At 45.5% G+C, this 24,788-nt stretch overlaps 1 protein-coding gene across 2 annotated transcripts; it reads right to left on the bottom strand.

Moving 5' to 3' along the window:
- Positions 1–9,451: 9,451 nt before the first annotated feature.
- Mrln (myoregulin) lies at positions 9,452–24,499 on the bottom strand. Of its 2 annotated transcripts, none has more exons than NM_001304739.1 (3): positions 24,404–24,499; positions 12,097–12,211; positions 9,452–9,686 (listed from the first exon to the last, which is right to left on the bottom strand). In NM_001304739.1, the coding sequence occupies exon 3, from the start codon at positions 9,665–9,667 to the stop codon at positions 9,527–9,529; it is 141 nt and encodes a 46-aa protein (NP_001291668.1). In that variant the 5' UTR covers positions 9,668–9,686; positions 12,097–12,211; positions 24,404–24,499; the 3' UTR covers positions 9,452–9,526. The 2 variants fall into 2 exon arrangements, with proteins under 2 accessions (NP_001291668.1, XP_017169565.1); XM_017314076.1 differs by lacking the exon at positions 24,404–24,499 and adding an exon at positions 13,366–13,399.
- Positions 24,500–24,788: the final 289 nt, after the last annotated feature.

Here is a 24,788-nt window from a genome sequence, read left to right as displayed (position 1 = left end):
GTATCGCAAGCCTCCAGCCCCCTCCCCCACAAAAAAAAAACCAATACAAGCCACGGTGATTGCTCTCAGTGACAGTGATGACTAACCTTGGTTGTCAATTCGACTGTATCTGGAAGCAACTGAAGTGCAGCCTGCTGGGATGCCTGTGAGGACCGGCTAGTCACTATTCTATCTCTGTGGCAGAACATCAAAAGGAACTCGTGGAAGAAAGAGTTGATTTTGGCTGATGGTTCCAGAGACATAAGAATCTGTGCTGGGGAGGCATGGCAGCTGTAGTAGGAAGCCGAATTAGCCTATCCTCAAAGGCAACCATCAAGCGCAGAGCAAACTAGAGGTGACATAAGGATTTAAACTCTCAAAGCCCACCCATGATATAGTTCCGATCTGCAAGGACACACCTTCTAAACCTCCTCAAATACCTCAGATATTACCACCAGCTGGAGACCAATCATTCAACGACTCAAGCCCATGGGGAACAGAGCTCATTCAGACCACTACAGAGTGTCCAGTCCACGAATGGAGCCATCTGAGATGTCTGAGAACTCGTGAGAAATCTTCAAGTAAGCAAGACAAGAGACTTGTAACCTCTGTTTCTCCACAACACAAATTTGTTCCCGGAATGTGCTTCTGTGCCCCTCCCGTGCATAGTAAAGAAGAATGTGTTTTGCCTCTGAACATTGCTGCTTGCTTTTGTTATCCAAAAAAATGTTTCTAAGCACGAGCCGGGCTGCCCTTGTGACTATTGCAGCAGAAACTCATACGACCCTGCCTAATCCTCAGAATACCCTCCGAACATAAATTGTCTGATGCCCGTGCAATAAAATTGGCTATTGCATGAGACTTTAGTTTTAATTTTAGGGTCCACTCCCTCAGGTTCATGATGCCAGTTAGAATGGTAACATCTGTTGCGTAACAGTGGTACTTTTTGTTGGGTAAATCCCCACAGAAGGATTTTCCTGGTCATATTATTTAAAACGGGAAGGTCCCACCTCCCACCCACTTTAAGGCATGTGGCACTTTCTGGTAGCTGCCCAGAGGAAGGACTTGACTATGGAAGAAGAAACATTGATTGTTGCCTGTTTGTCCTCACTTTTAGTGACAACTTCATCCATCCTGTCACTAGGATGTTCCTTTATTGGTATTAGAACCAACTTCAACTTCTTCTTCTTCTTCTTCTTCTTCTTCTTCTTCTTCTTCTTCTTCTTCTTCTTCTTCTTCTTCTTCTTCTTCTTCTTCTTCTTCTCCTCCTTCTCCTTCTCCTTCTCCTTCTCCTTCTCCTTCTCCTTCTCCTTCTCCTTCTTCTCCTTCTCCTTCTCCTTCTCCTCCTCCTCCTCTTCCTTCTTCTTCTTCCTCTTTTTTTTAAAAAAAGATTTATTATTTATATGTAAGTACACTGTAGCTGTCTTCAGACACAATAGTAGAGGGCATCAACTTCTTTGGGGTTCCAACATAGACTGAAGACAGCAGCTCTCTGTGAATTCTCTAGGCCTCCAGCATCAGCTTGGTCCTTCTGAGACATTTAAACTTGTGGACTAAGCAACTGCCAGATTCTTAGACTCAAGTGTGTAAGAAAGTCAGTCACTGTTGAAGTAACCAGGTCATATCCTGGTCAAATAAAGCCCCCTTTAATTATATATATGTTCGTTAGCTCTGTTCCTTTGGAGAACCCTAACTAGTAACCATTGTATACTAGAAATTCAAGGAAAGACCCTGTTGCTGAAAATGCCATACACTTTGGCCCCAGGACATGGAAAAATCAAGATTGTACTGATTGGAAAGCTTCCTCTAAACTGGCTAGTTTTCATAGTACTGCAAGGTGTTGTGCAGGCTGCTGGGGAGAAGACAGAGGGAATCATAAGCAGTCTTACATAACTATGAACCCTGTGAGTTACAGTAATGACCAGTTTGGTAAGATATGTCCCCAGATACAATAGTAACATGAATGAGGTGTGGCAAGATATGCCCATGGGTGTGGTAGTGGCATGGTCATTATGGGGATAACCACCCATTTTCTGACTGGATTTAAGGATTGCTCCACAGGAGGAAACACATGGTTGGTATTGTTAATCTGGTCAAGAATCCATGACTGGGAGCTCCCAACTCCCAGGGGTGACCCTACTACTGTTCTTCTGTTAAATGGACATAGTTCCTAGGTTTATGTCTCTATAGCCATAGCTTAGTGCAACTCCCAGACCTTGTTAGAGTAGTCTCTTTGCACTGGCTGGTCATTAACACAGAAACTCATGACTGGCCAAAGAACACAGAGAACAAATGTCAGAGGACTGTTAAGCCACAAATGGGACATTTATTTCTATCATACCCATCCCCCATGTCAGAAGGGAACAGAAAGACTGTAAAAGCCAAAGGTCTGGGAGTTCCAGAGGGAAACAGTGTCTGATGGACATGAGAGGACTGTTGTACTCAGGAACTCACAGCAGCTGTGGTTGCTTATGCACAGTCAATCCAGACAACATTCTAGCCTGGCTAGGAAGAATTTCACAAGCTATAGACAGTTTATGATTTCTGGAAAGGGGAGAATATTGTGTGACACACCCTTCTTAGGGAGAAAGATGTAGCATCCCCTCCCTCCCTCCCTCCTCTCTCTCTCTCTCTCTCTCTCTCTCTCTCATGCATGAACATATGTACTCTCATTCCAGAAAGGGAGGCCTTATCAATTGCACCAAAGTCCAATTTGGTGAATTAATAAATTTTTATTGAGGTTATTAATAAGCATATGGGGGCTAGAGAGATGGCTCAGTGGTTAAGAGCACTGACTGTTCTTCCAGAGGTCCAGAGTTCAATTCGCAGCAACTACCTGGTGGCTCACAAGCATCTGTAATGGGATCCGATGCCCTCTTCTGGTGTGTCTGAAGACAACTACAGGGTACTCAGATACATTAAAGTAAATAAATAATTCACATACAAACAAACAAACAAACAAGCATACGGTTGAAAGATTACTTCTAGGAACAGTAATACATCCAACTGCATCACCCAAGCCACCACCTCGACGTGAATAACCAAAAAGCTGCATCCCTGTGTCTCCGCACATCGTCCAACAGCTCCACAGCCTGAAAAATCTCTGCTCTGCAGCTAGAGTGATCTGAGCCTCTTCCCGTAAAATCCTTTGATAGTCTAGGAGGGTTTTTGAGGCTCTTCCAAGTTTCTGCTGCCCCAGCCATGTGACCACTTGTTTTGCTCTCCTGTCTCATGAACTTCCCTGACCCATGGAGGGAATGTTTATATTTGGAGGAAGCTGCTACCCAACAGAGAGCCAATTTTCTTTAAGTGTGAGACCCCAGTAGGTCAGCCAACACTCCGGTGGATGGCCCTGTATTCATGAATATATTAGTAACAGAAATTGAAACCAGTGGGCTCTTAAAGAGACAAGAAAATTGGAAGGGATGAGGGGTGGATCTGGGAGGACTTTGGTTGGAGGAGTTGGGATGAATATGATAAAAATATATTCTATGCACGTATGAAATTTTCAGAGGATAAAAATATTTTATAAATTGTTTTATGGCTACTTGTATTTATTCAATGAAGAACCGAGGCATCTATCTTCAAGGCCTTACTGCATACTGACAGACACAAGGCACCGGAGCTTGAGGACTGGAGAATATGCATATCACTTCATCATGGCCTGAAGCCGCAGCTTCCGAAGAGGCTGGAACAGGCAGTCAGTGTGCGGCAGGTTCTTACTCCTCTGATCCTTGAGTTTAGGGTTAAGACCCTTCATTAACCATACCAAGCTCTTGTCTTCCAGGTGGGGAACCAGCAAGCTTGTCTGGGGATTGATGTTGGGCAGAGTCATGGTGGTTAGGAGTGTGGCTCAGGGAAGTGGTCCTGGGGTCCTGGTAAACTGTCAGGAGCAGGATTCCACAGTGGGCAGTCTGTAGCTGGGTCTTGGTTTGTGTCATCTTCTGGCTTCACTACCACCACAGGTCCTGTGGGAACCTGAGCCTTTAACGTAATCCCTTTGGGTGTTTTCTCCCTTATGAAATTGGGAACTCTTCATTGACTGGTTTGTATGCATTAAGCTTCATGAAGTATGTAAAAACACACAACACGGGACACTCCAGTTGTAGACATGGGCACTGGGGAGTAAGAAAGATTTCACAGGCTAGGCATGGTGGCACCTGCCTTTAATCTCAGCACTTAGGAGGCAGAGGCAGAGGCAAGTGGATTTCTGTGACTTCAAAGTCATCCTGGTAGGTATATGATGGTCCCGGATATTCAGAGCTACTATATAGTGGGATCCTGTCTCAAAAAAGAAAAAAAAAGTTTCCGAACACTTCTCAAATTCAAGACAGCGAGAAAGAGAACTGGAGAAGACACAAGGTCACTTGGATCAGTACCAGGAGATTACGCAATGAAAAGGACCTTGATAACTATGCTTAGTCATGGCACTTCATCCTTCTTGGTGGCAAGTCAAAGAACACTGTCTGCTTCAATCCAGGCTTCATTACAACCACATGGGTGGATGCTAAGTTCTACGGACTGCCATAGAAATCCACACCAGAGAACACCATGTTACCCAGTGCAGATTGCACACATACGTTTATATCACAGATACTGGGGTAATTCATGGAGACAGGCCTTTCCTGGTGCTAGTGATGGGAACTGAAGGAACCTAACCTCACATGGCTGTTCTCTTTTATGGTTTTGTGTGTGTGTGTGTGTGTGTGTGTGTGTGTGTGTGCATGTCTGCATGTATGTGTGCACATCTGTATGTTTTATCATGCATGTGCTGGCCTAAGGTTGCTATCTGTAATCCCCCTTCGCCTCTCTTCACCCTATTCATTGAGACAGGGTCTCTCAGTCGAAGCCAGGGCTCACTGATACAGCTAGTCTGCCTAGCCAGATTGCACTTGGAATCTCTGTCTGCTTTCCAAAGCTGAAATTACAGGTGGGCTGCCACACCCACCTGGCATGTATGTGGGCTCCAGGGATCCAAGATCCAGTCCTGACACTTAGCTAGCAAGTGCTTTAACCACTGAGCCATCTCCCCAGTGATTCATCAATGGCTTAAGTAGATTGTTACCACATTATGTTGCTCAGTTTTATGTAAGTTTCAGCTTTGTTTACCGGGTATTCATGGAATGTATAAGATATACAGCATTTACTATCCATGGTTTGTACATGATATACAACATTTAGGAGCCATGGTATATACAATATATACCAAGCAGATGTTATTAATGGCTCTTCTTCCTCCCTCTTTCCCTCCCCTTCTTTCTTCCTCTGCCCCTTACCTTCCTTCCTTTCTCCCTCCCTTCCTTCTTTGTCAAACATGAGAGAAGCATGAGACTCAGAGTGGTTAAGTCTCCTCCCCAGAGGTACTGTTGCTGCCCAGAAGTGAGAACAACTCAATCCACTTGCTATACACACACACACACACACAGAGAGAGAGAGAGAGAGAGAGAGAGACAGACAGACAGACAGACAGACAGACACCAAGAGATAGACACACAGAGATAGACAGACAGACACACAGAGAAACAGACAGACAAGCACAGAGAGAAAGAGACAGATACACAGACACAGAGACAGACACACACAGAGACAGACACACACACAGAGAAACTGAAAGGCACACAGAGAGACACACATAGAGAGACAGAGAGGCAGAGAGCACACACATACAGAGGCACACAGACACACACACACACACAAAGACAGACACAGAGAGACAGACAGAGTAGGAGACAGAGAGACAGACACACAGACACATCAAGAGACAGAAACATACAGAAAGACAGACACATACACAACAGAGACAGACAGACAGACAGACAGACAGACAGACACACACACACACACACACACACACACACACACACACACACACACACACACTCAAACCACTGAGGATCCTTTTACAGTCCAGGTTCAGGAATCATGGGGATTCAGAGGATCTAGGGTTAGGCGGAGCTAACCGGAAGCTCCCGGAAGCTCCTGCCGATGCCGTCAGTGAGTCCCCTGAGTAGTCCCCACAGTGTTTCCCTTACACCGTGGCTATACATTTCCTAACAGTCCCCAGTTGCTGCTCTGCCGAGTCTTCATCCTGTTGCCCCTCTAGACTATGAAGTCCGCGAGAGCAAGCGTGCGCCTTATTCATTACATTGACCCGGCTGCCCAGCCCCACACCCAGCAGAAAGAACGGGACTGTTTGGAATGAGGGAGAGTGACCCTCGCACAGTGGCACAGCTTACTTGTGACACTACGTGCTGATAAGGAGTGCTTCTCATGCATCTTTTCTTCTCCAAAGGCACAGGGGGACACCTACTTGCTAGGTCCAGAGATGGCTGATTAAAGAAAGTATTAGAGCCAACCTACTGCTATACCCAAGTCGCAGGGACCCCAAAGACCACCGAGAAGCCAATCCCCATGTAGTGGTGCAGGGTATTTATTGTAATTACAGCAAGCTTGGGAAAACTCCATATAGGTCAGCAAGTTAATAATTTTGTTTGTTTGTTTGTTTTAGAGACAGGGTTTCTCTATATAGCCCTAGCTGTCCTGGAACTCACTTTGTAGACCAGACTGGCCACGGACTCAGAAATTCGCCTGCCTCTGTCTCCCAAGTGCTGGGATTAAAGGCATGCGCCATCACCACCAGGCAGCAAGTTAATTTTTTTTTTTTTTTTTTTTTTTTTTTTTTTTTTTGAGACAGGGTTTCTCTGTATAGCCCTGGCTGTCCTGGAACTCACTTTGTAGACCAGGCTGGCCTCGAACTCAGAAATACTCCTGCCTCTGCCTCCCGAGTGCTGTGATTAAAGGCGTGCACCACCACGCCAGCAAGTTAATATTTTTAAAACTGCATTTCTGGTGTAATTTTCAGGAATGGAACATGGGAGCAAAACCATCCGACAAACAGGATGGCTAGGTTATCTGTTCTCTGCAGCATGTCTTAGGTTAGCTATATGTTCCTTGACCCTGCTGTTGTAGCCTGACTGGCTAGGGGGGCTAGGTGGGATGCTGGGGGGAGGGGGGAAATTGCCATAGGATGTTCACTCAAGTGGACTTTGTGGTTTTCCTCCTGGAATTGGAGTTAAGCCTCTGAAGCTTCCAAAAAAAAAAAAAACCCGAGTTGGTTGGGCTTTACACCTAAGACTCAGGAGGTCACTTTGAACATAGGGAGAAGATGGAGCAGCCAAGGTGACGAAGGCTCACAGGAGCACAGATCACTTCTCTCACTAGAGCAGTGGTTCTCAGCCTTCCTAACACTGCGACCCTCTGATACCATTCCTCATGTTGCGGTGACCCCCACCCCCAACCATAAGATTTGTTTTCTTACCACTTCATAACTGTAACTTTGCTACTGTTCCGAATCTCAGTGTACATATCTGATATGTAGGAGATTCAATACGTGACCTCTGTAGGGGTCACAACCACGGTTGGGAACTGCTGCGCTACAGGATAGCAATGACCACCCCTGAACAAACAATTTTACCTTAGGTCAGACCCTGTGCTAAGAAAGAACTCAGTCCCCTTAGCATTTAATTTTCTCCACAAACTCGGGACATAGAAACTTACGTATACCTCAGGACAGAAGCTGAGACCTGGGTAATCAAACCTTAACAAATAGCCTACAGCAGAGGTGATCCCAGGGATAGGACATCGGTGCTTGAACACAGGCACAACTTTGCTTAGCTGTCAGTGACCTGATACAGGCTCTGAGGAACCCCAGATAGGTGGGTTGAGGAAGCTTACATTTCCAAGAGAGGGCCGTCACATTCAGGAGCCCTCATATGCAGGAGACCAAAGCAGCCCTTATATGTAAGAGGCCCTTTATACACAGACGCAGGCTTTATCTGCAGGAAGAAACCTTATATAAAGAGGTCTGAAAATATGGTTTTGAGAAAAATTCAGACCTTTAAAGTTTTCATTTCACGCTCAGTTTGACCCTATTTATCCCAGGGTTAAACATCCAACATCCCAGAAAGGTTAGGTAAGAGGTGGGGGGTAGGGCATGTTGTCTCAAAGGTCCAATTCCTTTCATACTTCGTTAGGCCTCTTAAGACACTTTGAATTAAAGACTGGACCAAATCCGAGAGGACAGCCAGGCCTTGGAAGAAATCACAGTTTTGTTAAGGGTGTGTATCTAATAACAACAACACCACCCAAAACAGCAGCAACAACATCGGATCTAAAGGACAGATCTTTGTTTTTTCAAAAGCTTTTAAAAAGCAATTTAGCGGTTATAATTTAACACCAATGGTTAGAAAATGTGGGAGTTAAGAAAACAGGGAAAGAGAATGCATTGCCAGGTGGAACATGGAATAGGGGTAAATTTCATCTTCTTGATGAAGAATTTTCAAATGGGCAATGGGACAATCGATCAGGGCAATAATAAATACAGCAACAGACCATATACAGCACAATGATAAATACAGCGACAAACCAGAGTGGTGCATACTACCACAACCAAGGCAACTTACAGGAGGAAGGGTTGGCTTGCTTTAAGCTATCATGAATGGGGAGACAGGACAGCAGGATAAGCGATGGGAGAAAGAAGCTAAGAGATCAAATAAAGATCTTTAAAATCTTCAAGTAAGACCACGAAGATCTTCAGAGAGCAGAGGCAAAGCTGGGAGAGACTCTGTATATTACCCTTGGCAACCCCAGAAACCAGTGCCACCAACTGGGTACTAAGTGTTCCAATTCCCAGGCCTCGGGGACATATTTCTCACTCAAACCATCATATCGGGCCCAGGAAGAAGATTCAATGGTTAACTGGCTTGCTATGCAAACATGAGAATCTAAGATGCCAGGACCCACAGAATAGACATGTCTATGATCCCAGTGTTGGGGTGGGGGTGGGGTGAAGACCAGAGGACCCTGGACAACTCTCTGAGTAGTAAGATTAGCAAAAGAGTGAGCACCCAGGATCGATGGGAGATACTGTCTCAAAAACACAAGATGGGGATAGAGCAAAACTCCTCCAGTTAGCATCTGGGTTCCAGGCTCAGTGTGCCCACTTCCCATACCCATGCACACACACCCCAAATAGAACCATATAAATCCTTATAAATACAACTTCACTTGTAATTTTACCTACCAGGTTTACTCTGTATTCTGAATAACAATAACATTCAAAGAAAAAAATGAATATTTTATTCTTTTTTGGGGGGTGGGGCTGGAGTGAGACTAAGTCTCCCTATGTAGCACTGCCTGTCCTGGAACTCACTACGTAGACCAGGCTAGCTTTTAACTCACAGAAATCCACCTGTCTCTGTCTCCTCCTCCTAAGTGCTATGATTAAGATGTGCACCACCATGCCTGGCTAATGGTTTTCCTTGTAACTGTGTGAAGGCTGCACAACAAAAAGAAATCCCACTTCAATTTAGGTGAATCCCATTTGGAAAACGGTAAAGAACTAAGAAACTTATTTATCGTGTGTCTAGTTTCTAGAATAAATGGGCGATATGATCCAACTCCATGCCACACGTCAGATTAAAATGTAGATCTTTATTTGCTCGCATTTGGTTTGAAACTTACACACGGAGTAAAGAAAGTCAGGTTGCTAGGACGTTATGACGACATACATAATGGACATTAAGTCAACGAACAAAACGAAGAGAATTTTCAGAAGCCGTCCCAGAATCTCATCTTCCAGGCTCTGGGGCGAAGTAGTAGAGATCAGTACCCAGCTCTTGCCACTCATGTTCAGATTCTCCTGCTCCCTAGAAAACAGAATGAGGGCAGTAAGCGTCCTGCAGGAAGCGCTTGTCGATGCCTTATTTCTTTGGGTGAAGACAAGCCTTCCAGGGAATGTTCCATCTATTTACAGCCAATCAGCAAACTAAGAGATTTTCACTCACTTTGGTGACGTTATGCCATAGTCATTAGCTTTATTATTATTATTATTATTATTATTATTATTGATTTTTAATTTATGCATGCCTGTGTTTGGGTATCTGCACATGAGGGCAGTATCCTCAGAGGCCAAAGAAGGATTCGGATCCCCAGTAGTAGCTGAGGTTACACACAGTTGTGAAGCACCTGACGTCGTGCTGGGAACGGAACTCGGGTCCTCTGCAATAGCAGTATTTGCTCTTAGTTTACTGCTCTGAACAGACAGCACAACCAAGGACGGGATTTAATTGGGGCTTGCTTACAGGTTCAGAGGATCAGTCCACTATCATCAAGGCAGGGAGCATGGCAGTATCCAGGCAGGCATGGTACTGGAGGAGCTGAGAGTTCCACCTCTTGTTATGAAGGCAGCTAGGAGAAGACTGGCTTCCAGGCAGCTAGGACAAGGGTCTTAAAGCCCACACCCACGGTGACACACCTACTCCAACAAGGACACACCCACTCCAAGGGGGCCACACCTACTCATAGAGTCACTCCCTGGGCTAAGCATATAAAAACCACCACAGCCATCTCCAGTCATTTGTTTTTCCATGTGTTAAACTTGCCTTTCTTTCTACAAGGAATGGGTCAAGAGACTTCCACCATGATCATTCTCTTTTGAGCTGTCTACCTTGCCAACAGGGGCTCCCATGAAACAAGCAAATGAAGTCACAGGAGATTCAAGTCATGACAGCATCCTTCAGTGATGAATGGCACAGTGTCTTCCTAACTTCTCCAACTTTCCTCAGGACCACTCTTGGCGTGTTCTGGCCACTGAGTAGAACACCACCAAGCATACCTTCCTCCATGTCTCTGGGTTGTAGAAACTTTTATTTTATTTTGTTTTGTTTTGAACAGCTGGAATCTTAAGCAGCCCTAATCTGTGATTGGCTTTCCACATTGCAGGAACTTTTATTTTTAAAGATTTATTTGTTTATTTATTTATTATATGTAAGTATACTGTATTTGTCTTCAGACACACCAGAAGAGGGTGTCAGATCTCGTTACAGATGGTTGTGAGCCACCATGTGGTTGTTAGGATTTGAACTCGGGACCTTTGGAAGAGCAGTCAGTGCTCTTAACCGCTGAGCCATCTCACCCACCCCTGCAGGAACATTTTTAAAATTTTACTTATTTAGTTTTATATGAGTACACTATAGCTATCTTCAGACACACCAGAAGAGTATATCAGATTCTATAACAGATGGTTGTGAGCCACCATGTGGTAGCTGGGAATTGAACTCAGGACCTCTGGAAGATCAATCAGTGTTCTTAACCACTGAGCCACTTCTCCAGACCCTGGCAGGAACTTTTTAACTGAACTGTCTAGTAGGGGGTTAACAGCATTCTTAACTTCCTTTCCAGAAAATGAGCAGGCAAATGGACCCTTTCCCAAGGCTTCAACTGAGAGTCTGTATGCATATCCTCTTAAATGACCACGGATACCTTACTTAACAAGGTGGCAAGATTTGCACAGTGAACCCCTGCAGCCGACATTCTTCACTCAAACAGAGAAAATGTAAGGTGAGGGCTAAGAGAGACAGAGGAAGACTGCTCAAATGTCCTCCCACTTTGAGGAAATCTTCATTGCTTTCTGTAACAATTGGCTCCGTTCTCCAATCTCACAACAACTGCTGCAAAGCAAGTTCCTAGAGTCTTTTCTACACTCAACAACTCCTTTTGCCTGGGTTCAGCCAAAGTGGAGGGGGAGAGGGAGGGGAAGTGGGGGAGCTCAGGAATGACACACAGGTTGGTGAGTGACCTTCCTTCCGTCCTGTAGCTTCAGCCTTCAGCCTTGGTGCCCTCGGTTATAGCGCCCTTGGGGTCCTTTCCATTCTCTCTGTGATGGTTTGAATATGCTTGGCCCAGGGAGTGGAAATATTGGGAGATGTAGCCTTGTTGGAGGAAGTGTGTCACTGTGGGCATGGGCTTTGAAGCTCCACCCAGTGTGGATGAGACAGTCTGGACTTGATTTCCTTTGGATGAAGATGTAGAACTCTCAGCTTCTCCTGCACCATGCCTGCCTAGACGCTGCCATGCTTCCTGCCTTGATGATAATGGACTGAACCTCTGAACCTGAAAGCCAGCCCCAATTAAATGCTGTCCTTTATAAGAGTTGCCATGGTCACAGCGTCTCTTCACAGAAATGGAAACCCTAACTAAAACACTCTCCAAAAGCAGGAAAATAAGAGCAACAGAGAAGTAGTGGAGACAGGGATGGCAAGAGAAACCGGTTCTCACCTGAGAGCCTCAGGAGGTAGCAGGTAGCACAGCTCTACCAGTTTCCAGCTCTCCTCTCCTGCCCTTGCTGGACCAAAGTGCTGGGGCACAGGTGTTCTCCTAGCAACGTTGGTTCCTGCGTCAAAGCAGATAGAAGGTTTAATTGGACTCCACAGTAGTCCAGCAAACAGAGGCACATCGCCCTGCTCTGGAAACAGCTACAGGGCTTTAAAGAACACATGGAAGGCTGTTGAAGAAGGGAGAACAGGACATTTCCAATTTATTTTAAGACAGAATTAGGTGGCTTAAAAACTAAAATCTTAACAGAAATAGTAAACCAAACTCAAGGATTTTCCTTGTAGGGCAAACTTCCAGTATACTTTCTAAGGAAACAATTTCTTTGAAATTGTAGTTGAAAAAATGTTTCAATACCTTTACCGAATAATATAAATACATCTCTATGTAAGAGATTACAGCTCCCAAGACTACAGGGTTGGTATTTAAATATTATGAACTTTACAGAGTAGAAAATAATAGGGTAGATTTATAACAACAACAACTAGGCTATAAATATGGCTGCTATACCCCCTCAACCATGGAATTAACGTTTGTGCGCTGTGGTGGTCATTTTTTTTTTCAAAAGTCTGAGGCTCTGGGGTCGTTGACATGGCCACATTCATGTCAACAGTACACATCCACTCAGGGCTCTCTGTGCTCCCTACAGCTTGGGGGACAGAGGTAAGTGGTAGCCTCGATATAAAATGGAATGTCATACTATGATAGAAAATTTAAACAACAGCAATAGGTAAAACTAGGATGGACCTTACACAGACAAAATCGAATCTCACTAAGCAAGGCACAAAAGCAAACACTCAGCATCAACTTGGAGACATTTACATAAGGTAGAATGTTTGGGCACTGTGTCCTGTTGACTACATGCATGGACAGTAAAGGGTTAAAGGGCAATGGATGAAGAACGGAATGGATACTGAATTAATGTTCTCCTTGGAACAACATATGTGACAAGAAGCAACCTGAGGGGGTGGGGTTTATCTGAGGGGGTGGGGTTTATCTGAGCTCGTGGTCTGAGGGGATACAGTCCCTCGTGATGAAGCAGGAGCCTGAAGCAGCTGGTCACACTGCAACTGCAGTCAAGAAGCAAAGAGAGATGAATCCCGGTCTCCAATTCACTTCTCCTTTGCATTCACTCCATGGGCTATGGCCATTCCTATTCAGGGTGGGTCACCTCTCCTCAGTTAAACCTCTTGGAAAGCATCTTCCAATATATACCCAGAGGTGTGTTCCCAGGGTGGTTCCAAATGCAGTCCTGTTAAAAAGATCAAGGTCACCTATCACAGGGCAGAGGTGACTAAGGGGGACAGGAAAGAGCCTCCAGCCAGGTTTCATTTCTTGTCAATACATCCACAATTACCTTCAAACCCTGTGTTAGCCTGTACATAGAGTGTGGTATGGCACGTGCCTGTCATCTCAGCAGGCTGGGGAAGGAAAATCGTGAGACAGAGGCTAGTTTGGGCTACATAGTAGGCTCCGGCCCAGCCTGGGCTATATAGCTAGACCTCTTCTCAAAGTCTAAAGTGGAAACAAAACAAAACCAATCCCCTCAAAAGAAATAAGGAAACCCTGTACATATGAGGTTTGTAAGTTCTTCTGTATCCACGATGAAGTATTGATATTGGGGAAAGAGGCACGAAACAAATACGCATGCTGACAGCGGTCAGCACATCTGTGGTTGGGTGGAAGGCCCGTGCGAGGTTCCCATCTCCCCTGCTGCTTCCACTTCTCAGGCCCTTGTAGTCAGAAGGCTCTTGGTCTTACAATCTTAGGTAACCAGAAAAGGTAATGTTGCTGACAGCCTTCTTCCTGCTCTATTAAATTAAAAGTCATCTAACAGTGACCGGTTTGGTTAAAGCTATCCTTGTAATGAATAGGAGCCCAAAGAACATGAATTTCTTTCCTTAAAATTTTCTCCTGAAGCTATATCATTGATAAGATGGTTTAGGGGAAGCAGACATCCTCCCATTTCATCCGAAGCAGCATGACGAACGGGAACTTGGCTGTGTCCTGTTTGTCTCTTCCCCTTGGTTTCTAGATCTGAATCTTCAGTAGAAGGATGTCCCAATGTTGTCCCAGCAGCCACTGTGTCAGTGTAAACACACATAGGTTTTACTGTGGATTAAAACATTTGAATATCATGATCCTCCAATATTATTTTTTTCTACTTTGAAATATAATGCGTATTCCCTGAGTGGTAAGCTATTTAGTAGCATCCATTTTCAGGAAAAGCATTTCCTAGTTGTTGTTTTCAATCCATCCGTGAGTTGTTTTTTTTTTTTTTAAACTTGTTGACTTATGTGAGCATGTGTATTTTTGCAGCGTGTCTTATCAACCTACCCAGACCTTGTTCATAACACAAATCTGTTTCAAAAAAAAAAATAAATCACAAGACAGGACCTTTGATTTCTGGCGGGACACTCTAGGTTAGTTGGGGTCAAGTTTATTTCACACGGAAGCACAAAAATATAACCCCTCCTCCCACACGGATACTTCTGCTGGTCTGTTCCCCATTTTCAGAGGCCAGGGGAATCTGTGAAGCATCTTATAGACTGTTATATTAGAAACAGAATAGATATTAGCATTTGGTCTTATAAACTTCAAAGTTTCTCGTTGACTCCGTCAAGATATTGGTACAAAGAATGTCATCCATCGCCAGGCTCATTTGTTGGCCACACAGCTCGACAGGCAGCATCATCCACAGAGTGAGATGTAGAGAAAGGATACAGGTCTTGGTTCCCATGCTTAGTTTTCTGCTCTTTCCTGCTGCTCTTCCGCTTGCAAGCCCTTGCTTGCTTCTAAGCCATGGATACCTTTTTCTCTTTTTCAATAATTCTTTTTTAATTCACTTTACATCCCGATCACAGGCCCCCTTCCTCCTCTCCTCCCAGTCTCACCCTCACTTACACCTCCCTCCATCACCCCTCCCTCCTGTTCTCCTCAGAGAATGGAAAGCCCCCTTGGGTACCACCCCACCTTGGGAGATCTAGCCTTAGCAGGACTATGCGTACCCTCTCCTCTCCTCCTGAGGCCCAACCAGAAAATCTAGGTAGGGGAAGGGGTGATGGCGGGGAGATGAGATAGCCCCTGCCATATGGAAATAAATACTGACTCCTGGGACCAGACCACAAGTATAGTGCATTTTCTAACTGCTTTGGTCACCCAGCAAAAAAAAAAAAAAAAAAAAAAAAAAAAAAAGCAAGCAAACAAAAACCTTCTATTACACAACAGCATTTCTAGTTCATTTCTAGTTCTCTTACACTTTCCATTCCCTTAGGTGTGGATTTTTTGTTTTTTCTTTTCGGTCAAGGCCAAGGACAGAGTGTGCTTTGTGACTCTCTTTTACAATCAAATGAAAATGGTTTTCCTTGGATTCAGTGAAGAGTCTTAAACACGAAAGTCACACTTTTAAAAAAAAATTTTTTTTTTTTGGACAAACCTCTTCTGTGTCTTCATCAACATCTAACGGTTAAGATAATATTCACAGAAGTTCCCTTCAGACGCATGTTGTAGAGCGAGACCACTGAAAAATACACTGCAGTAAGTTTCAGGTACCGCTCACAGAAGGTCTGCGGGGAGGTGGGCCCTTCCCCGTCCTGTGGGCAGTTCCAGCAAACTGAGTGGCCTGCAGCTGCCAGCCTCCTCGGGGTGGATCCGGACACACCCAGAACTCTCCCTTCCGGATGCCACACTTGCAAGCCCACTGCCTGGGTAGTGCTTTTGGATGAGGAGTTGTTTCCGGACGGGTTGTAATTGCAAGGCACCCTGGTCATGCGGGATGATGCTAATAGCCTGGTTCCTTGACCAGAGCGAAGCTCTTGGGATGATGGTGCGCACTGGGAGCCTGACAACCCTGATTTTTCCAGAATATTCTCTCTCTCTTTTCTTTTTAAGATTTATTTATTTATTTAGCCTTCATGTGGTAGTTGGGAGTTGAATTTAGGACCTCTGCTCGCTCCCATCAACCCCGCTCCCTCTGGCCCAAAGATTTATTTATTATTATAAATAAGTACACCGTAGCTGTCTTCAGACGCACCAGAAGAGGGCGTCAGATCTCATTACGGGTGGTTGTGAGCCACTATGTGGTTTCTGGGATTTGAACTCAGGACCTTCGGAAGAACAGTCAGTGCTCTTACCTGCTGAGCCACCTTGCCAGCCCTCTCCAGAATATTCTTACAGCAGTGAATGGTTGTTTCACTTTAGGAAATCTGCCCTCCGCCAGTGGGACATTCCCCAGACCACAGGATCAAAAGCACAGTCTCACGAGGAAGTCTGAAGGTAAATTGTTTTGTTTGGCTTGGTTTCACCTTGCAGTCCAGACTTGTCTTGGACTCTAAATGTGGTCCAGGCTGGCCTCAAAGTGACAATCTTCCCTTATCTCCCAAACGGTAGGAAGCCATGAGTATGCCTCCCATTGCAGTATATGTCGATCTGTATCTATCGTCCCTTATAACTGATTGGTTTTCCTCCTTGGTCCTCTCCTGAACATTCACTAGCCATAAGGGAATGATGGTAGGCTATGGTGGCTGCGAGACCTGAATTCAGACCGGCAAGACTTGAACATCAGATCTACTGGTTACCGTGGGACCTCAGCCACTCACTGACTCCCTGCTATCAGCTAACACGTTTGCAACCTAAGATGATGAGAGCATCTTTCTCTTAGGATGGTGAGAGAATTCCATGGATACCTGTGTCTAGAAAGTCAACATTTAATGCACAGCAGCAAGAATTGTTTACAGTGGGGCCTAGCAAACACAGAAGTGGATGCTCACAGTCAGCTATTGGATGGATCACAGGGCCCCCAATGGAGGAGCTAGAGAAAGTACCCAAGGAGCTAAAGAGAACTGCAACCCTATAGGTGGAACAACATTATGAACTAACCAGTACCCTGGAGCTCTTGACTCTAGCTGCATATGTATCAAAAGATGGCCTAGTAGGCCATCACTGGAAAGAGAGGCCCATTGGACTTGCAAACTTTATATGCCCCAGTACAGGGGAACGCCAGGGCCAAAAAGTGGGAGTGGGTGGGTAGGGGAGTGCGGGGGAGGGTATGGGGGACTTTTGGGATAGCATTGGAAATGTAAATGAGGAAAATACCTAATTAAAAAAAAATAAAATGTAGGGGCTGACCAGCCATTCAAATCCTTAAAAAAAAAAAAAAAGAGGGTTGGGGGGATTGTTGAATAGGTCTTAGGACATTTGAATGTTGATAGGAGTTTTGAAATAGTGCATCTGTATACACATTTTCAAGACAAATAGTAAAGTAAGTTCCACTGTCAAAAAAAAAAAAAAAAAGAATTGGTTACAGACTAGCATGTGGCCCTTCAGCGAATCAATCACCTGCAGACTCCTTCAGGACTAAGTCCACAAAACTGTCAAGACTCTTACTCGCCCTGAGACTGAGCATTGCTTCTTCTGAGATCCGCCCTGAGCTCAGGCAGAACTGTGCTTGCATTTATCGGACATATCACAAGTCATGCCATATAATAGATGTCACCTGCCTGTCCTCACCTGTCACCTGCACGGCCCTATCTGTCAGTCACCTGCCTGGCTCCACCTGTCATCTGCCCGGCCACATCTGTCAGTCACCTGCATGATCCCATAGGCAGCAGGTTCAGGTTCCTGGAAGGTGGGGCTGGGTGAGAGGCCCGACAAGTCAACGACACAAACTGGTTTTCAAAAAGCATCGACTTATAATTATGTTTAGAATAGATGCATTCTTGGACGTCTCAATGGTCTTGTTCGAATGGAAAGCACAATGAGAGAAACATGAACTAATTTTCTCAGAAAACTCTTTCAACAAGGAGACCTCAAAGCTGAGCACTTTCAGCTTGTCACTTTGGAAAGTGCTTTGCGCTCCAGCGAGGGTTCTGCTCATTAACACTCTCTTCTTGAACTTGACGGATTCTATGCAAGTTCTGTCAAGATGGCTTTGCTCCTTTTTTTTTCAATGCTTGCTTGTAATGGGGGAGCTGAGTCGAGTTTTGCTGGCAGGTCACAGACATTGGGCACAGGACTGTTAGGACCCGAGGTTATTCATATTTGAAGTCACCAAGGGGCCCGAATTTAAGTGACTTGGGAATTAACTGAAAACCTGTGCACCTTCAACAGTAAATAGATTTTGTATGCTCTATACACTTCTGAACTGCCAGCTCAAGTTATATTTTCTGGGCTAAGGAAAGTCCCACTCAATGTTGCCCAGAGTCAAATCTCATCAGGAAGGGAGCCTAATACCGAGTAAAGATAGGCACCGTGGTTGAAGTAAAGGAATAGCCTGTGCTGTTAATATGGTTATAGTCCCGATTGCCATAACTGCTTACTGATTACGACATAATGTCAAGGTGAGTCTCTTCCTCCTGGCAAAGAGAAATAATTAGTAGTGAAAGTATTTACGAGCTGCAGAGCTAGAAAGAGTCTTTTCTTTTTTTTTTTTTGGTTTTTCGAGACAGGGTTTCTCTGTATAGCCCAGGCTGTCCTGGAACTCACTTTGTAGACCAGGCTGTCCTGGAACTCGGAAATCCGCCTGCCTCTGCCTCCCAAGTGCTGGAATTAAAGGTGTGCACCACCACCGCCCGGCTAATGTGTATCCCAGGCTGACCTCGAACTCCAGATCCTCCTGCCTCTGCCTCCTTCAGCAAATCCTACCAGCCTGCGTCACCAGAGCCAGCTTTTTTTTTTTTTTTAAACCATCTTCTCGTTTGACACCTGAGGTTTCAAGAGGTACAGACTTGAACTTGAATGAGTCACTGCTCATTGTTTTCAGAGCTGGGGGTCAGAAGTGCTTAACACCTTTTGAACGTTAAAATAGTTGGTCTGTGTTTCACCAGAGTTCATTATTTGTAAAGAATCCTCTCTCCCCCTCACCCCCCCCTCTCTCACACACGCACACACCCCAGCCCAACATCTTCGATTTAGGCTAACATATAACCAGAAAGTTCCAAGTAACGTAAACCACAAAGGGACATGGGAAAATATCTGTCAGGTCAGGGCTACATGACAAACTTGATAGAGCAAACTTCAACTGAAATCAAAGACATATTTGGCCACATTTGGGCAGTGAACAAGGAGAAGGCAAGAGAGTAGGATCTAGAGCTGGATGGAACTGGTTTCCATCCTGGCTGACTCTATGGTCCTTGGAGGAAGGATATTACTTTATCTGGCAAACAGAGACAAAAACATCTGTCTGGCAGGCGTCTTGAATGTCTTGATTCATCGCTAGAGTTAATTTACCCTCCACCCTTTGATGTTAAACTCATGAAACACCAGCAGTTGGAAATTAACACCATCTTCTCTCAGTCGGAGAGACCAAAGCCCAGGGAAGATCAATAGTCTATCCAAGGTCATATGCTGAACAAGCTGTGACTTGGGAATTGGAAAGAAATCTGTTGGACACCAAAACCTCAGGCTTAACCGTTGTGGCGTCTCAGAACTGATAACAAAAGCCAAGAGCCTAGCGTGCTCCCTTGTGCTCAATAAACACTGAGATGAATAATCAGAGCCATGGAGTCATCTGAAAGTCAGCCCTCCTCTCTACCCAACCAGGAGAAGAATGCTCCTTATTCCAAACCATCTCTGCCCATTTTCTTCCCCCATTGTACTGGCTGGGTTTGTGTCAACTTGACACAAGCTGGAGTTATCACAGAGAAAGGAGCCTCCCTTGAAGAAATGCCTCCGTGAGATCGAGCTGTAAGGAATCTTCTCAATTAGTGATCAAGGGGGGAGGTCCCCTTGTGGATGGTGCCATCCCTGGGCTGGTAGTCTTGGGTTCTATAAGAGAGCACGCTGAGCAAGCCAGGGGAAGCAAGCCAGTAAGTAACATCCCTCCATGGCCTCTGTATCAGCTCCTGGTTCCTGACCTGCTTGAGTTCCAGTCCTGATTTCCTTTGGTGATGAACAGCAATGGAGAAAGTGTAAGCTGAATAAATTCTTTCCTCCCCAACTTGCTTCTTGGTCATGATGTTTGTGCAGGAATAGAAACCCTAAGATACCCCACTCCACCTGTACTTCTTTCTTCTCTTGTCACTGCCATGCCCCACACATCTATGGCCATGCATGTCTCCCACCCACCCATAGCTATGCATGTCTCGGATGCTTGAAAGTCAGCATCCTGGCCCTCAAATGAACCTTTTCTGTTCTCAGGAACAAAAGCGTCCTCTTGGGCTAGAGAGATGGCTCACCGGTTAAGAGCATTGACTGCTCTTCCAGAGCTTCTGAGTTCACTTCCTAGCGACCACATAGTAGTTCACAACCATCTGTAATGGGACCCAATGCCCTCTTCTGGTGTGTCTGAAGACAGCTACAGTGTACTCATCATATATATAAAATAAATAAAAATCTTAAAGGAAAGTGTCCTCTTCCTCATCTACTCCTGGGGTTCCTGAAGGCTGAGGGTTTTAGCTACCACATTCTCACCACTAAATAAGCTGTACATTGACCCTTAAATTACGTAGGTATGGGGGAGCAGTATTAGGGACCTTCTGCAATCCAAATGGTCAAAATGTTATCATCCACTAAGTTTCTACCTTCTCCATGATTGACACAGAGAGCACACTCTTACAAGGCCTAGCAAAATGCCCAGAGCCTTGGTTCAGTACTCTTTGTACCAGGCTTGGCAAGAGGCCCCAATATGCAACAGCTCCCAACTGCTATCCTTCAGATGAGTTGAAGAAAGAGAAATGGAAGTTTGAATGGACTAGATGGTAGTGGCCGTGAGGGTTTCTATGCAGAACTTAGCTGCTCAAATGAGTGTTATTCCTGGGTTGGGAATGAGGGGAGGAGAGTGGAGAATCCTTGAAACTGAGCATGCAAAAAGCATTTGGTAAAAGCTTGAGACCAGTGGATCTCAACTTGTAGGTCATGACCCCCTTTAAGGGTTAAGTGATCCTTTCACAGGGGTTACCTGAAGCCATTGGAAAACACAGATATTTACATTATGATTCATAACAGTAGCAAAATTACAGTTATGAAGTAGCAATTGTTGGGCGATCACCACAACAGTTCGTATTAAAGGGTCGCAGCACTGGGAAGGTTGAGAACCACCGCTGTTATTGTAAATCGCTTCTCAGCATATGTATAATTTCTGGGAGCTTCTGGATGTTCTCTGGCTGCAAGTTTAGCTAAGAATGCAGGAGGCCTGGTTGGGGAAGACCAGTTTATGTTGAAACAAAACCATGATTTCCTTCAGAGAAGACATGAGACTGGGCAGCAATTATTTTGGTGGCTAAAGGAATGGTGAGGTATATCTTTGTGTGCATGTATGTGGGAGTTATATATACGTGCATGGTTTATGAGCATGTACCAATGTGTATGCATATGTGTATGCATGTGTGCATGTATGTGTGCATACACGTATGCATCCACATGTGTGTGCATGTATGCATACATATGTGTGCATGCATGTGTGCATGCATGTATGGAGGCCAGATGTTGATATCAGGTGGCTGGTCTTCCTCTTTCACTGTCCACCTTGATTTATTTTGGAAATACAGTCTCTTACTATGCCCAGAACTCACTGATTGGCTGGTCTGGCTGGCCTGTGATCTCCTAAGATCTGTTTCTTACCACAGGCTCTCTTATCACTATGGTTACAGGCATGCACCACCCACCACACAACTTTACATTTTAAAAAATTATGTGTATATGGGTGTTGGGTTTGGTGTGTCCTGCGTCGGCTCAGGGCCCTGCCCACTCGGGAGCAGGGACGTGGGAAGTTTTGACTGTGCTTACCCCATAGGTGTCAGGCTATGGGAAGCCACTGAACACCTCTCTGGGGATGGGGGAGTGCAGTCTGAGGGCCCTGGGGACCGCTGGAGCTGGCTCAGGGGTCCCCGGGCCCCTAGGGAGGCTGGAGCCATCTGGTTCTCAGGCTCTTCGACTGAGGGGGAAAGGGCAGGGTTGGGGGGGGTTCTGACTGGGTCCCTCGGGGAGAAGAGTCCTTGGCTTATCGGCGCGGGGGAGTGGGCATGTGTGGCTTGGTGGTCGTGGCTGGGAGTGCTGAGAGACCTTCCACAGGAGATTAGGCGGCCAGTTCTTTCAGAGAAAGCCTTCTCCATTGCTTCTCAGGGCGGATCCCAATGAAAAGAGGCGGACCATGGTTTTTAATAGATTTATGGACACGTTTTTATGGGGTTTCAAGCCTGTGCTCCACCAAGAACCAGGCTGCCTTCACGGTCCACTGCCACATATGGGTGTTCTGTCTACATGTATGTAGACATGTTAGTGTTCATGGAGGCCAGAAGAGGGCACTGGATCCCTGGAACTGAAATTACAGATGGTTATGAGCCACCACGTGGGTGTGTCAGGAACTGAACCCCAGTTTTCTGGAAGAGCAGCAAGTGATCTTAACCACTGAGCCATCTCTTCAGCCTCCCAAACTCAGGTTTTCTGTGGATGCTGGAGATATCAGCACAGGGCCTCACCCATGCGCATGCGCACCAAGCATTTTGCCACCATCGCCCTAACCCAGCAAGGTTTATCTTTATGCCATTTTTTTTCTAAACTCATTCAGCTATTATAAAGATTACAATACTCAGGTTGGGGTCCCCCAAGAGTTCTGAATCATGAAGAAGCCTGCTCTCTTATAGGAGTTACTCATAAAATCCCCACACTCTCCTGCCACATGAATGGCTTATGGGCTGTTCTGGCCTAGGGCCATGGCTGTACACAGCAGATATTCCACACACCTTTGCACAGTGTAGGCTTATAGAGGAAACCACACATCCCATCCTGGAGGCCCAGAGTCACACTGTGGAAAGCAAGTGTTCTCTGACAACCTTCCTTTCCAGTCTGTGTAAGCAAAGAGAGCCACAGAAGGGCACAAGAAAGGGAGAAAGGGGCATGCTGGGTATACCAGACTGGGGGGGGGGTCGGGGGTGGGACTGCCCCATCATCACAGATCCTAGCTATAGCCCTCCTCAAGTCTTGGGTGGTGAGCGAGATAGCACCTTCCCGTTCTCCCACAGCGGTGGCATGCACCATTCTGAAAACGAAGACGTTAAAGACTTTAAATGTGGCACAGTTTTATAGGAGCTTGTTTCTCAGACTAATATTTCCTATCGAGCATAGTGTTTGTAGGCTCTGCAACTGAACTTGAAATGGCAGATTATTCTCAAGATTAAGTCCATTGAATGAAGGATTTTTATAGATGACATTTAAATTTCTGTCAGTACTCACAGCCACTTATGTTACACTATTGTCAAATACCCAAACCGGTGCAAGATAGATAATAATTCATTTCACCAGTGAGGAAGCTGAGGTTCAGAGAGGCTGAGGCCCTGTGTACAGTCTTACAACCACTCTTACCCAGTCCACTTCTGTGTCTCTGGGATTCACTTTAATGCCTCTGTCAAGATTACACCGATGCTGGGCAGTGATGGCACACAGATGTAGTCGCTCCTAGCACTCAGGAAGCAGAGGCAGGTGGATCTCTGAATTTGAGGCCAGCCTGGTCTACAGACCGAGTTCCAGGACAGCCAGGGCTGCACAGGGAAACCCTGTCTCGCAAAACCAACCAAACAAAAAAAGTTTCTAAACAACAGCAAAAATAGTTTGTATCTAGACATGTACACATGCCCAGGAATGAGACTCACACAGCCAAAGCAGAGAGCTATGCTAATATATGGCCTTGAAGAGGGACTGGGATATCAAGTGTCAGTTTTGCCCAGGATGACTGGGCAAGGCATCTGGCTCTCTGAATTCCAGGGTCCTCCCTTGCCAGACAGAAAACACAGTGACCTACTTCTCAGGCCTCTGAGAAGTGACCATGTCAAAGAGGCTGCAGAGACAGGGCCGTTGGTTACAAAGCTAGTAAGCAATGCGATGGGTCCCTCTGCCCCAAACCCAGAACAGGGGATAACAACAGGGCACCATGCCTCCCCCCGCTCTCCCACTTTGATTCCTGTAAGTAAAAACTCCCTTTGAAAACACTGGGATTCTATCTGGAGAAGGAAACACAGGGAGATGGGTCAAGCTGCAAGCCCAGGGCTCAGCCGAGCAATTTATATCCAGCGTTATTAATCACCTGCTCCGCTTGCCGTGAGCCAAAACCAAAAAGAAAGGAGTAGGATTCTGACTCACTAATCTCCCTTATCATCAGCCTCGTAAAACTTGGAGGGATGTTGAAATGCAGGCAGTGGAAACCAGCTTGGGGAGTCAGCAACTTTTAGCCTTCATTATTTCTAATGAGAGGCAACAAGAGTTTCGTTCGCCTCTCCCTGTGTCAACACTACTTAAAAATATAAACGCAAGCAACACTTACTGTTCAGGGGTGCAACGGAGCCAAGTCCAAAGTCCTGGGAATGGCCGCCCTTCCTTTCAAAAACACCATCTGCTCTCCATGGACGAAAAGCTCACTGGGCTGTTATTAGTAACTGGCTCCGAGTGTTAGGCAGAAACCTGAGCCAGAATGTCATGGGGAGGAGGCAAGAGAAACTGACAGACACAGGTGGGATAGAGTCTAACAAAATATATTTACATTGAAGTCAAGCAAGCCGCTAGGCGGGGATGCCTTAAGTCCCCATGGTAGCTGTTCTAAACTATCAGCAAGCAACAACAAATCTCCTCCACTGTGAGAACATAGCCCCTTCTCTTCTGCACACTCCTTTTCTGCAGGGAGCTGGCTTTTAAAAACTGTTTTAGTTTTA

This window comes from Mus musculus, chromosome 10 (genome assembly GCF_000001635.26).
Source record: "Mus musculus strain C57BL/6J chromosome 10, GRCm38.p6 C57BL/6J".
NCBI lineage: Eukaryota > Metazoa > Chordata > Mammalia > Rodentia > Muridae > Mus > Mus musculus.
The sequence above is the reverse complement of the archived record's forward strand: the minus strand, read 5'-3'. Positions and strand labels throughout refer to the sequence as shown.